Here is a 13864-nt window from a genome sequence, read left to right as displayed (position 1 = left end):
TCTCCCTTTCTTCTCAAGGTATTGTTTTCCTCTAAGCCCCAAGATCTCACTCTCTCTCTGTTAATTCTCCACCCCCTCCCAGTTGGGTGCCTCTCTCTTAGGTCATCTCTCCTCCAGAGAGCCTCTCCATTTCTGGCTCTGCCCCACCTCTTCCTAAGCAGTCACCTCCCCTTCTCCCTCCCCCCAGAGGCCATCTCTAGTTCCTTCTCCTCCTCCCTCTCTAGACCAGACCAGCTAATTCTTATTCCTTTTTTAGATGACTAATTATGATAGTAGCCTAAGTTTATCCATAGCCTGCATTTACAGCTGTCCCTTCCTTTCATGCTCCATCCACCAAACACACCCAATCTTTTCAACAAGACAAATTCCTTACACAGTATGTCATGTCCATATACAATTGTATTTTTCAGAACAAATAACAGTTATGCTGGTTAAGATTTTGGGTTAAAAGGGATCCTTAAGTTTAAATGCACTGAAAAGTAACATTTTTGTGTGTATCCAAAACATATTTTTGCCTCCACAAATGTGGCAAAGTTTACCCTAACAGTTAGGACTTTTTCACCAAATCATAGACATAGATATGGAAATCATCATCAAACTTGATGAAATACACAGAGGGTTTGGCTTTGACTTGGTGAATGACCTTGCCTGTCCTTTTGGAGCCATCTTCTTTGGTATATTCCACATGTTTACCTATGAGGCCATCTATAACTCCTTCTGGCTCCCTCTCTGCTGGAGGAGACTCACTGGACTCTGGCATGATACGGAGGTCTCCTTCTCTGTAATCATCTAGAAGCTGGTACATGTATAAAACAGGATCCTTCTCATAGGTAATATAAAACCAGGCTTTCATGATAGGTGCTTGGGCTAAGACCATTCCCCTCCATTCATCCTTAGAACCATGCTCACCCTCAAACATATGTTCCACAGCTTTACCAATTATGGTATTTGCAAGGTGCACATCTCTGACTCGAGAAAATGGCACCTTATCAGGAAGGATTTTAAGCTTTAAAATCCTTTCATCTCTGTGAAGTTCCAGTCCATAGACACAGTCAATTCCATCATATTTGACCAGATAAAGAGAGGGATTGATAGGCACCTGATCCAGAACGGTTCCTTTCCACTGGGTGATGGGCTCATCACCTTCCTTCCATCCATGTGAAATTCTGCAGCCCACTATGTTCCTTCGAGGCTGGGATGAAGGTCTGCCCCTCTGTTTCTTTTGACAGGTCTTTTTCTTCCTCATATTTGCAGATCTGATGTGATGATCAACAGTTTCCCTGCTTTGCTGCCCTGCAGCTGCCTTTTTGTGAAGGGTCTTCATACCTGCAGGAGGTGGAAAGAGGCTAGGGAGAAATATTTGGTGTATTATAGTGTGAGCTTTTTTCCCTCTGTATTGCAAATTCCCCGGGCACCACGTACATTCTGCCCAAGTTATTCAGATGTGTCCAGCAGGAATACTGGATATCAAGATGCTATTGCATATTTGCCTTCAGTGCCCTCCCTCCAGGCTTCTTTGGCTGTGCTGCAGGATTAGAGAGGAGGTGGTTGTGGTGGTTATAGTGGTTTGAGGCCCCAGATAGAGGGAGTAGACTCTTTTGCATAATGCCTGATCCTCTGTTGCCATCCTAGAGCCCCCATCCCAAACACAAATATTTACCATTTCTTAGCCCCCACTCCATTACTCCATTTCTACTAATGTTGTCACTCCCCTTGTCTCCTTCCTATTGCCATCTATTCTTCATCCCTTTTGCCTCCCATCCCCATGCCTGGTGTTCATCTCTCCTTCATGTTTCTTCCTGGTCATCCCCATATTCCTGTTGAGCGCCTACAACAAATGTATTTTCATGCCTGGCTACCTTTGTACATCATTCAGGTGCTCTTCAGCTCCCCCCAACACACATACCACAGTTCCCAAATTACCCTTCTTAGTCTCCCTCATCACTCATCGGAGCACCGACCCCAATTTTCCCGCCGGGCACCCACCAACCCCCATCCTCCAGTTTTCTAGTCCAGGGCCCACCTCCCCAAGTCCGGGGATCGCGGCCCTCACGTGCCCAAATGGGACACCTTGCAGCGCTGCCTCCGCTGTGAGCCAGTGGTGAAAGAGGATCAGCAGGCGATGAGCTGAGTGCTTGCACGAGCTGAGACGGGAGGATCCGTAGACGGGAAGCGTGTATTGGAAGGCAGTGAGGAAGGTGAAGCGGATTGATGCGGTGTCCCCAGCACTCGGCTCACGGGCCCTCAGCCTCACTGTTGGCGGCAGCTGCTCTGCCACATCTGGCTCCCACCAGCCTCTGCCGCCGCCGCAGTCTCCTCCCTCTTCCCGTAGCGCAGCTTCCTGCCAGGAGAGAGGCCTCCCCTTCCTGCCAAACACCGCACTCCCCCACCCCATCCCCAAGACTCACACCCACCACTGCCTTGGACCTGGGAGGCTCTCCTTGGCTCCCAGCTCCGCCCCTTTCCAAAGTAGGGAGCCTCTGGGCCCACAATCCCCCGCCCCCGGCGCCCCCTCTTCAGTTCAGGGCCCCCAGTCTTCTCACCACAGCCCCCACCTCAGTGCCCTTGCCCCATCTGCTTTCCATCCTCCAAGAATCTGCCCTTTCTTTTCCCCGTGCCCTTCTGGAGTTATTCTTTATATACCGAAACCTGCCTTTCCTGTCATTAAAAAGGATTTGAAGTAGGACGAGAGAAACGCGCCTCTATCTGTCATCCTGACCCAATATTTATATAATTTTTAGTATCTGGTCATTACCAGACTTTACATCTTGAGGATATTTTTCTTTTTTCCTCTCTTTTTAAATTCTTCCACTGATTACAAAAGAATTGCATGCACAGTGTGGAAATCGTGTAAAATTCAGAGAATTCATTTGAATAAAACAATCCACCTTAAATCCACTTCTCATTCTCCAAGTTTTGCAGCAAAATATTAGCACTCTTTATTTCCTTCATCTTTTTTCTAATCTCTTAGAAATCTGGGGGGCGCCTGGGTGGCTCAGTCGTTAAGCGTCTGCCTTCTGCTCAGGTCATGGTCCCCGGGTCCTGGGATCCAGCCCCGTGTAGGGCTCTCTGCTCAGCAGGAAGCCTGCTTCTCCCTCTCCCACCCCCCCGCTTGTGTTCCCTCTCTTGCTGTGTTTTTCTCTGTCAAATAAATAAATTAAATCTTTAAAAAAAAAAAAACTTTTTTAAAAAAGAAAGAAATCTGGGATCAGTTTGCAAAGTGTACCAGCATGTACAAGAGATTGATTTGCTCTGGATCCTCCTCAGCATTTGGTATTGTCACGATTTTATTTTTTATTAGCCACACTCATTGGTGTACACTAACCAGTTGCATTGTGGTCTTAATTTGTATCTCCTTAATGATTAATGATGCTGAACATCTTTTCATAAACATATTTGTCATCTGTATATTTTCTTTGTTAAAGTGTCTTTTCTGAATATTTGCCTTTAAAAAAAACCTGGGTCCATGTTTTCTTATTCTAGAGTTTTGAGGGTTTCATCTATGTGATTTGTAAATATTTTTCTCCCTTTCTGTGGCTTGTACTTTTAGACCTTTAACTGTATTCTTCACAAAGCAGAAGTTTTTAATTGTGATGAAGTGCCATTATTTTTTTTATTTTATGGATTCTGCTGTGGGTTCTATGTCTAAAGCTCTTTGCCAAACCAATGTAGATTTTCTCTAGTGCTTTCTTCTGTAAATTTTAGAATTTTACACTTTACATTTAGGTCTATGGCCCATTTTGAATTAACTTTTGTTTAAGGTATGAGGTTGTATTGAAATTCGTTTCTCTGCAAATAGTTGTCTAGTTTTCTGATACTATTTGCTAAAAAGTCTATCCTTTCTTCTTTGAATTGCCTTTGCCCTTTTGTCCAAAATCAGTTGACTACATTTGTGTACATCTATTTTGGCCCTTTCTATGTTGTTCCACTGAACAAGTGGTCTATCTTTTCACCAAAACCCTCTTTTTTTCCCCAGCTTTATTGATACATGGTTGACAAAAACATGATACATATTTGGGTTGTATAACATGATTTTTAAAAGGCATGCAATGTGGTATTTTAATATATGTATATTTTGTGAAAGAATTACTGCAATCAAGTCAATTAACACATTCATCATCTCACATAAATTCCCCCCCCCTTTTTTTGTAATAACCGACTCTCTCAATTACAGAGCTTTAGAATAAGTCTAGAAATTGATAGTGTGACTTTTCCAATGTTATTCTCTTCTCTGCTCCTTTAATATACTTGTTTGGCTCTTCTATTTTACCCTGACTTTATGTACATATTTTAGAATGAGCTTGTTGATATCTACAAAACTCTTGATGGATTTTGTTCAGTCTCTAGATCAGACTGGGAAGAACTGATGTCCCAACACTATTAGTATTCTAACTAATCATCAAGTTATATCTCTCCATTTACTTAGGCTTTTGATTTCTTTCATCAGTGTTTTATATTTTTCTGCACACAGATCCTGCACATATTTTATTAGATTTATTCTTAAGTACCACATTTTTGGTGCTAATATGAATGTAATTTTTAATAATCTTATATTCAATTGTTTAGTATTAGTATATAGAAATGTCACCAGCTGTTGTATATTGGCTCTATACCCTGCAAAATTGTTGAACTCATTTATTAGCTTTAGGAGGTTTTTTTTGCAGATACTGTGGGATTTTCTACATAGACAATCATATGGTCTGTAAACAGAGAGGGATTTTTTTTTTGAGAGTTTTATTTTTTACTTACAAATATGTAGGCCTTTTTGAGGAGTCTTCTATAATCAATTTCCCTTTTTTCTCTTTTGATTTTATTGCTATTATTTATGTGAGTATAAAACACCTTAAACGGAGACTTAATAAAATTATGAGTTTTAAGATAGCATTTTATGAAACGTACATTATATACATGAGAATCATGGGATTGGACAGAATTTCAGAGGTCAAATTGTCAAGCCGCACTTCTGCCTGTGTTGTTACCTCCATTTTTAGCCACTTTCTAGCTATGTTCAGTTACAGTTGGAGCTGATGACAATGGATAAGTTGGAACTTTTCCTTCCTTCAGGGCAAAACCACCTGACTTAGGAGGTACAAGGTCCCCATTGAGGCCCAACCTACCCCTGTTTACCATAAGAATTTGACCTCTCTTGGGCTATTTCCTCTTACCACTGTCACTTAGCAGAACTGCCATGAGACAAAGTTATAGGATCCAGCTGTCATTCCAGGACCTGCTGCAAGAAGCAAGGCAATAAAGTGGGGAATACAAGAGCTGTCATGCAGCACCTCTTGCCCCAGATTTCTCTCTGCTTTTCTTCACATCATCATCATTTTCCTCATCTCTGCCATCATTAGTGTCTTTATTTCTTATCCCAACTTCTCTCTCTCTTTGCACTTTAGATTTTTCTTTCCTTTTTTCCTCCCTCCCATTAACCTGGCTTGTATTTCCAGTATGATGCTGAAATGTGGTGGTGAGAGAGGTCATTCTTACTATTTTTAAATATTCAGTCTTTCATGATTAAATATGATGTTATAGATTATTTATGGATGTCTTTTATCATGTTAAGGAAGTGCCATTCTATTTGTTGTTTGCTGAAAGGTTTTATTGCAAATATATGTTGAATTTTGTCAAATGCTTTTCCTCCATTAATTGAGATACTAATACACTTTTTATTTCCTTGGTTGTAAGGAGAATTGATTTCATTGATTCTTATAACAGCTTTATTGAGCTATAATACATACACTATAAAATTCACCTTTTAAAATTATGTAATTCAGTGGCTTTAGTATTTAAAGGATTGGGCAACCATAACCACACTTAGTTTAAGAAAATTTCCATTACCCCAGAAAGAAACTTTGCACCCATTTGCAGTCACTGACCATTTCTCAGCAGAACCCAAAGGAATAGGCAACCACAAATTTACTTTCTCTCTCTATAGATTTGTCTATTATAGTCATTTTATATAGATGAATCATAAAATATGTGATATTTTGTGTCTGGCTTCCTTCACTTAGCAAAATGTTTTTCAAGGCTCATCCATTTTGTAGCATGTATCACTAATTTTATTTCCAAAGAAACATCCATTCTACAGATATACCATATTATTTACTTATTCATCAGTTGATGGACTCTTGGGTTGTCTCTACTTTTTGGCTATTGTGAATAGCATTGTTATGAACATTCACATACAAGTATTTATGTAGACACAATGTTTTCATTTCTCTTGAGTATACATCTAGGAAAGTCATATAGTAACCTAGTGTTTAACATTTTATTTTTTTTAATTTTTATTTTTGTAGTTTTTAATTTTATTATGTTATGTTAGTCACCATACAATACATCATTAGTTTTTGATGTAGTGATCCACGATCCATTGTATTCGTATAACACCCAGTGCTCCATGTAGTACGTGCCCTCCTTAATACCCATCACTGGGTTAACCAATCCCCCCTCCCCCCTCCCCTCTAAAACCCTGTTTGTTTCTCAGGTCCATAGTCTCTCATGGTTCATCTCTCCCTCCAATTCCCACCCCCATTTTTCCCTTCCTTCTCCTAATGTCCTCCATGTTATCCCTTATGTTCCACAAATAAGTGTAACCATATGATAATTGACTTTCTCTGCTTAACTTATTTCACTTAGCATAATCTCCTCCAGTCCCAACCATGTTGATGTAAAAGTTGGGTATTCATCTTTTCTGATGGCTGAGTAATATTCCATTTTTTTATGGACCACATCTTCTTTATCCATTCATCTGTTGAAGGGCATCTCAGCTATTTCCACAGTTTGGCTATTGCGGATATTGCTGCTATGAACATTGGGGTGCATATGGCCCTTCTTTTCACTACATCTGTGTCTTTGGGGTCAATACCCAGGAGTGCAATTGCTGGGTCATAGGGTAGCTCTATTTTTAAATTTTTGAGGAACCTCCACACTGTTTTCCAAAGTGGCTCTACCAACTTGCATTCCCACCAACAGTGTAAGAGGGTTCCCCTTTCTCCACAACCTCTCCAACATTTGTTGTTTCTTTCCCTGTCTATTTTTGCCATTCTAACTGGTGTAAGGTGGTATCTCAGTGTGGTTTTGATTTGGATTTCCCTGATGGCTAATGATGATGAACATTTTTTCATGTGTCTGTTAGCCATTTGTATGTCTTCTTCAGAGAAGTGTCTGTTCATCTCTTCTGCCCACTTTTTGACTTGATTATTTGTTTTTTGGGTGTTGAGTTTGAGAAGTTCTTCATAGATCTTGGATACCAGCCCTTTATCTGTAGTGTCATTTGCAAATATCTTCTCCCATTCTGTGGGTTGCCTCTTTGTTTTGTGGACTGTTTCCTTTGCTGTGCAGAAGCTTTTGATCTTGATGAAGTCCCAAAAGTTCATTTTTGCTTTTGTCTCACTAGCTTTTGGAGATGTATCTTGAAAGAAGTTGCTGTGGCCGATGTCAAAGAGGTTACTGCCTATGTTCTCCTCTAGGATTTTGATGGATTCCTGTCTCACATTGAGGTCTTTCATCCACTTTTTCTGATTCCATAAAAATTTTAGGATTGTTTGTTCCAGCACTTTGAAAAATGTCATTGGAATTTTGATCGGGATGGCATTGAAGGTAGAGATTGCTCTGGGTAGCATAGACATTTTAACAATGTTTATTCTTCCGATCCATGAGCATGGAATATTTTTCCATCTTTTTGTGTCTTCTTCCATTTCTTTCATGAGTGTTTTGTAGTTCCTAGAGTATAGATCCTTTACCTCTTCGGTTGGGTTTATTCCGAGGTATCTTATGGTTTTTGGTGCTATTGTAAATGGAATCGTTTCTTTAATTTCTCTTTCTACAGTTGCGTTGTTAGTGTATAAAAAAGCAACTGATTTTTGTGTATTGATTTTGTATCCTGCCACATTACTGAATTGCTGGATGAGTTCTAGTAATTTGGGGGTGGAGTCTTTTGGGTTTTCCACATAAAGTATCATGTCGTCTGTGACAAGACAGAGTTTAACTTCTTTGCCAATGTGAATACCTTTTATTTCTTTTTGTTGTCTGATTGTTGTTGCTAGGACTTCTAGTACTATGTTGAACAACAGTGGTGAGAGTGGGCACCCTTGACGTGTTCCTGATCTTAAGGGAAAGGCTCTCAGCTTTTCCCCATTGAGGATGATATTTGCTGTGGGTTTTTCATAGATGGATTTTATGAGCTTGAGGAATGTTCCCTCTATCCCTAAACTCTGGAGAGTTTTAATCAGGAAAGGATGTTGTATTTTGTCAAATGCTTTTTCTGCATCAACTGAGAGGACCATACGGTTCTTCTCCCTCCTCTTATTAATGTGTTCTATCACGTTGATTGATTTGCCAATGTTGAACCACCCTTGCATCCCGGGGATAAATCCCACTTGGTCGTGGTGGATGATCCTTTTAAAGAACTGTTGGATCCTATTAGCTAGGATTTTGTTGAGGATTTTGGAATTCATATTCATCAGGGATATCGGTCTGAAATTCTCCTTTTTGATGGGGTCTTGCCTGGTTTGGGGATTAAGGTAATGCTGGCCTCATAGAATGAGTTTGGAAGTTTTCCTTCTGTTTCTATTTTTTGAAACAGCTTCAGGAGAATAGGTATTATTTCTTCTTTGAATGTTTGGTAGAATTCCCCAGGGAATCCATCAGGCCCTGGACTCTTGTTTTTTGGGAGGTTTTTGATCACTGCTTCAATCTCGTTACTGGTTATTGGCCTATTCAGGTTGTCAATTTCTTCCTGTTTCAGTCTTGGCAGCTTATAGGTTTCCAGGAAGGCCTCCATTTCATTCAGATTGCTCAGTTTATTGGCATACAGTTGTTGATAATAATTTCTAATAATTGTTTCTATTTCCTTGGTGTTGGTCGTGATCTCTCCCTTTTCATTCATAATTTTATTAATTTGCGTCCTTTCTTTTTTTGGAGAAGTCTGGCCAGTGGTTTATCAATCTTATTAATTCTTTCAAAGAACCAACTTCTAGTTTCGTTGATCTGATCTACTGTGTTTCTGGTTTCTAATTCATTGATTTCTGCTCTAATTTTAATTATTTCTCTTCTAATGCGTGGCTTAGGCGTCGTTTGTTGCTTTTTCTCTAGTTCTTTAAGGTGTAGAGTTAGTTGGTGAATTCGGGATTTTTCTATTTTTTTGAGTGAGGCTTGGATGGCTATGTATTTCCCCCTTAGGACCGCCTTTGCAGTATCCCATAGGTTTTGGACCGATGTGTTTTCATTCTCATTGATTTCCATGAGTTGTTTAAGTTCTTCTTTGATTTCTTGGTTGGCCCAAACATTCTTGAGCAGAGTGGTCTTTAGCTTCCAAGTGTTTGAATTTCTGCCCAATTTTTTCTTGTGATTGAGTTCCAGTTTTAGAGCATTATGGTCTGAGAATATGCAGGGAATAATCTCAATCTTTTGGTATCGGTTGAGACCTGATTTGTGACCCAGTATATGGTCTATTCTGGAGAAAGTTCCATGTGTGCTCGAGAAGAATGAGTATTCTGTTGTTTTAGGGTGGAATGTTCTGTAAATATCTTTGAGGTCCATCTGGTCCAGTGTATCATTCAAAGCTCTTGTTTCCTTGTTGATTTTCTGCTTAGATGATCTGTCCATTGCTGAGAGTGGAGTATTGAGGTCTCCTACAATTAACATATTGTTCTCAATATGACTCTTTGTTTTGGTTAACAGTTGGCTTATGTAGATGGCTGTTCCCATGTTGGGGGCATAGATATTTACAATTGTTAGATCTTCTTGTTGGATAGACCCTTTAAGAATGATATAGTGTCCTTCTGTGTCTCTTATTACAGACTTTAGTTTAAATTCTAATTTGTCTGATATAAGAATTGCCACCCCAGCTTTCTTTTGAGGTCCGCTAGCATGGAAGATAGATCTCAATCCCTTCACTTTCAGTCTGGATGGATCTTTATGTTCAAAATGAGTCTCTTGTAGACAGCATATGGATGGGTCCTATCTTTTTATCCAATCTGCAACCCTGTGCCATTTTATGGGAGCGTTTAGGCCATTCATGTTGAGAGTGATTATTGGAAGATATGAATTAATTGTCATCATGTTGCCTGTGAAGACTTTGTTTTTATAGATTGCCCCTGTAAATTTCTGTTGTAGATCACTCATGGGGTCTTTCTCCTTTTATAGAACCCTCCTTAATATTTCTTGCAGGGCCGGCTTAGTGGTCACATATTCTTTTACAGTCTGCTGGTCGTGGAAGCTCTGCATCTCTCCATCCATTCTAAATGAAAGCCTTGCCGGATAAAGTATTCTTGGCTGCATGTTCTTCTCATTTAGTACCCTGAATATGTCTTGCCAGGCCTTTCTGGCTTGCCAGGTCTCTGTGGATAGCTCTGACGTTATTCTGATGTTCCTCCCTCTGTACGTAAGGACTCTCTTCCTCCTAACTGCCCTTAAGATGGTTTCCTTCGTTCTAAGATTTGCAAGTTTTACTATTACATGCCGGGGTGTTGGCCTGTTTTTCTTGATCTTAGGGGGGTCCTCTCTGCCTCTAGGACTTGAATGTGTGTTTCATTCTCCAGATTAGGGAATTTCTCAGCTACGATTTGTTCAAATACATCTCTAGCCCTCTCTCTCTCTTCATTCCCTCTGGGATTCCAATGATTCTGACATTGGAACGCCTCATGGTGTCACTTATTTCTCTGATTCTATTTTCATGGATTCTGAGTTGTTTTTCCCTGGCCTCCTCTTTTCCCTTTTTATCTATTATACTGTCTTCCAGATCGCTTATTCTCTGTTCTGTCTCAGTTACCCTAGCTGTTAGATTATCTAGATTGGATTGGATCTCATCGATAGCATTTTTCAGTTCTGCCAATTCCCCTTTTATTTCTGCCCTTAGGGACTCTATGTTGCCATTAATTGATTTCTCCATTCTAGCCATTGTCTTCACAATTGCTAGCCTGAATTCCATCTCTGACATCTTGGTTATATCTGCATCCATTTGTAAATCTGTAGCATAAGTCGTAATCTCTGAGTCTTTTCTGTTTTGGGGGCTCCTCCCTCTAGTCATTCTGTTGATGGGTGTTTGAGGGAATGTTTAGAGTCCAAATTATTGACCAGAACCCAAGCAAGATGCACCTGTTTTCTTGGGACCTTAGGGTTGCTGGCCTCTTGTTTTCCCAGCCTGTCTTCTGCGGGAGGGTCCTGCCGCGCTGTTACTCAGGCAACCCTGTTTGGGCGGAGTTGTCCTGCGCCCCTGTGGCGGGGGTTGGGCTCAGTGGGAATCAGTCTTTGCGGCTTTTGTTCTCTGGCGCCTTTCCCTGGTGGCTGTCCGTGTCTCTTCTGCGAGGCAGAGAAGAAGATACCGTTTCCAACCCTCTGCCTTAGAGCAGAGAGACTGCAGTCTGTTCTTCAGTGAGCTCTCCAGGCCACACTGTCTCCATTTCTGTCTGTGCTGCTATAAACTGCAGTGTCCTCGTTTGTGCGCCCCTCCGCAGTGCCCCCCAGTCCTGCCTCCAGGTCAGGGCACCTCTCTGCCCTTTGTGCTTCTAAAACCACCAGCCGCTCCCAGTTCGCACGCAGGCGCGAGACTCCGCCACTTGGGGTCCTGTCCCGGGGACTGCAGCTCACGTGGGCGCGACTCCGCCCCTCGGGGTTTCCACCCCGGAGGTTGCAGTTCACTGGCGGGACCCTGGCGCACCGGGTTTCCATCTGGGAGGCTGCAGTTCGCGTGCACGCGACCGTCGCTCTGGTTTCTGTCCAGGGGGCCTGCGGTTCCCGTGCGCGTGACCCTGTCGGTCTGGTTTTCCACCCCGGGGGCTGCCCTAAAGTCCTTTCCCGATGCTTCCAGTCTGCGAGTCTGTGCCCGTCCGCAGCGCGCGAGGCTGTCACTCACCGGCGGTGTAGGATCCCCCCAGCCAGGCACCCTACCGCTGCCGTTTATCCTCCGATATCTGCCCACAGGATCACGGCTCTCCACTTTGTACCTCAAAACCAACCGCCTGCGATATTCTGTTTGTAGAGATCCAGATCTTCTTACATCTCAGGCTGGTTTCGTCTGTGCTCAGAGTGGTCTGGTAGTTATCCAGCTCAATTCCAGGGACCAGTTGAAATAGGGTCCCCTACTCCTCTGCCATCTTTCCCCCCTCCCCTAGTGTTTTACATTTTAAGGAACTGCCAGACTGTTTTCTAAAGAGGCTGAACTATTTTTCGTTCCCATCAGGAGTGTGTGAGGGTTCCAATTTCTCTACATCTTCACTAAAACTTGTCATTATTTAGCCTTTTTATTATAGCCATCCTCATAGATATAAAGTAGCATCTTATTGTGGTTTTGATTTGCATTTCCTTAATGACTAATGATGTTGAGTATCTTTTCCTGCACTTAATGACTATTTGTATATCATCTTTGGAGAAATGTCTATTCAGATAATATGGTCATTTTTAGTTATGTTTTCCTTTCTTTTTTTGCCATAAGATTTTTAATGTTCTCAACCTGAGAACCAATTGAGAAAAAGGCACTGATGTTGTCATACTTCTCTCATGTTGAAAAAGGTCATTCTTGTGAGCAATGAATTAGATCCTGCTTGATGTTGTGGTTTTACTGGTTTTAGCTCTAACTGTTCACCAACTTCTTGTAAACCACCTTTGAGATTTTTGCAGCTCTTCCTGAAGTAATTCACTTTTAAATGACAGGAAAAAATAATCAAAGGATCTCAAAGAAGTCATGTTCTTCTTCAGGCAAGTTAGAATTTGTCAGGATTTTGATTAAATAGCCAAAGTCATAATCACTGTGAAATGATAACCATTTGACTCCTTTGCACAGGACCACTCCCAATGTCATAAGAAGTTCTGCAAAGTACTGGGTCTCAATTCCTTCCTCCTCATGTTTTTTTAAACTGGATGCCAGATATTGTTAGTAGCTCTATAGAGTTCTGGGCATACATGTCCTCTGTCAAATTAAATTTAAAATGAAACTGCCAAGTTGAAGTTCTTGGAGGATATTCTTTTTGCTCATTCATAAATGTCAGTCCCAGTTGAATTATCTTTAACAAGTCTACATTGCATCACAATATTTGGTATTGATAGCTGGTATTGCTCCTGAATTCTCCAATAGGTCTTGCAACCACACCTGGAAACTCTGTGTCCATAGCAACGTAATTATATTTTCAAATAATTGGATGAATTTTCTTCATCTCTTCATCCAGTTGGCAAGCCCAAACTACACAAATTCTTTGGCTATGATCTACAGGTGCTGCTGGCACAGTGAGGGCACAAGGAATCTAGATGCCAAGCATCAAAATGTTATACTCGATTGAAGATTTGTTTCATAAAATACTTTGTCCTTTATTTTTGTAGTTGTGTCGCTGAACTAGTACTCCTCCTCCTTGCTATAGAGATAGCAACCAGTTGTGGTGGTGGTGGCAGTAGCAGCAGCAGCAGCGGGTGCCCCATAAACACCTCATGCCCAGCAAGGGGGAAAGGGGAGCCAAAACTGTGCCCCACCCTGATGCGCTGTCATTTCTTGCACCTATATTTTTCTTTTTCTTATTGGGTTGCAAGTATTCTATAAATTCTCTATAAATCCCTTATCAGATACATGATTTACAAATGTTCCCTCTTTTTTTTTTTCTTTCTTGATAGGATATTTTGAAGCACAAAATTTTTAAATTCTGAGGAATTTTTTTTAAAGATTTTATTTATTTGAGAGGGAGAGAGCATGAGCAGGGTGGGGGGTGGGCAGAGAGAGAAGGAGAAGCAGACTCCCTACTGAGCATGGAGCCCACCATGGGACTAAATCCCAGGACCCTGGTATCATGACCTGAGCAGAAGGCAGACACTTTAACCAACTGAGACACGCAGGCACCCAAATTCTGAGGAATTCTAATCTTTTTTCTTTTGGTGCTTG

General features: G+C 41.3%; 1 protein-coding gene and 1 pseudogene across 3 annotated transcripts; both read right to left on the bottom strand.

The window, feature by feature from the left end:
* Nucleotides 1–381: 381 nt before the first annotated feature.
* On the bottom strand, nucleotides 382–2311 carry LOC118529882 (spindlin-2). Of its 3 annotated transcripts, none has more exons than XM_036082884.2 (2): nucleotides 2024–2311; nucleotides 382–1346 (listed from the first exon to the last, which is right to left on the bottom strand). In XM_036082884.2, the coding sequence occupies exon 2, from the start codon at nucleotides 1322–1324 to the stop codon at nucleotides 548–550; it is 777 nt and encodes a 258-aa protein (XP_035938777.1). In that variant the 5' UTR covers nucleotides 1325–1346; nucleotides 2024–2311; the 3' UTR covers nucleotides 382–547. The 3 variants fall into 3 exon arrangements, with proteins under 3 accessions (XP_035938777.1, XP_035938779.1, XP_035938778.1); XM_036082886.2 differs by having other exon boundaries at nucleotides 382–1326; XM_036082885.2 differs by having other exon boundaries at nucleotides 2071–2311.
* Nucleotides 2312–12485: 10174 nt separating this feature from the next.
* Nucleotides 12486–13166, bottom strand: LOC118549732 (CCR4-NOT transcription complex subunit 7 pseudogene; annotated as a pseudogene).
* Between the last annotated feature and the right edge of the window lie 698 nt (nucleotides 13167–13864).

This window comes from Halichoerus grypus, chromosome X, assembly GCF_964656455.1.
Source record: "Halichoerus grypus chromosome X, mHalGry1.hap1.1, whole genome shotgun sequence".
Classification (NCBI taxonomy): Eukaryota; Metazoa; Chordata; class Mammalia; order Carnivora; family Phocidae; genus Halichoerus; species Halichoerus grypus.
This window is presented reverse-complemented; position numbering and strand designations above follow the sequence as displayed.

Excerpts from the sequence above, each read along its gene's own strand:
- LOC118529882 (XM_036082884.2), bottom strand. The coding sequence starts at position 1,324 with ATGAAGACCCTTCACAAAAAGGCAGCTGCAGGGCAGCAAAGCAGGGAA.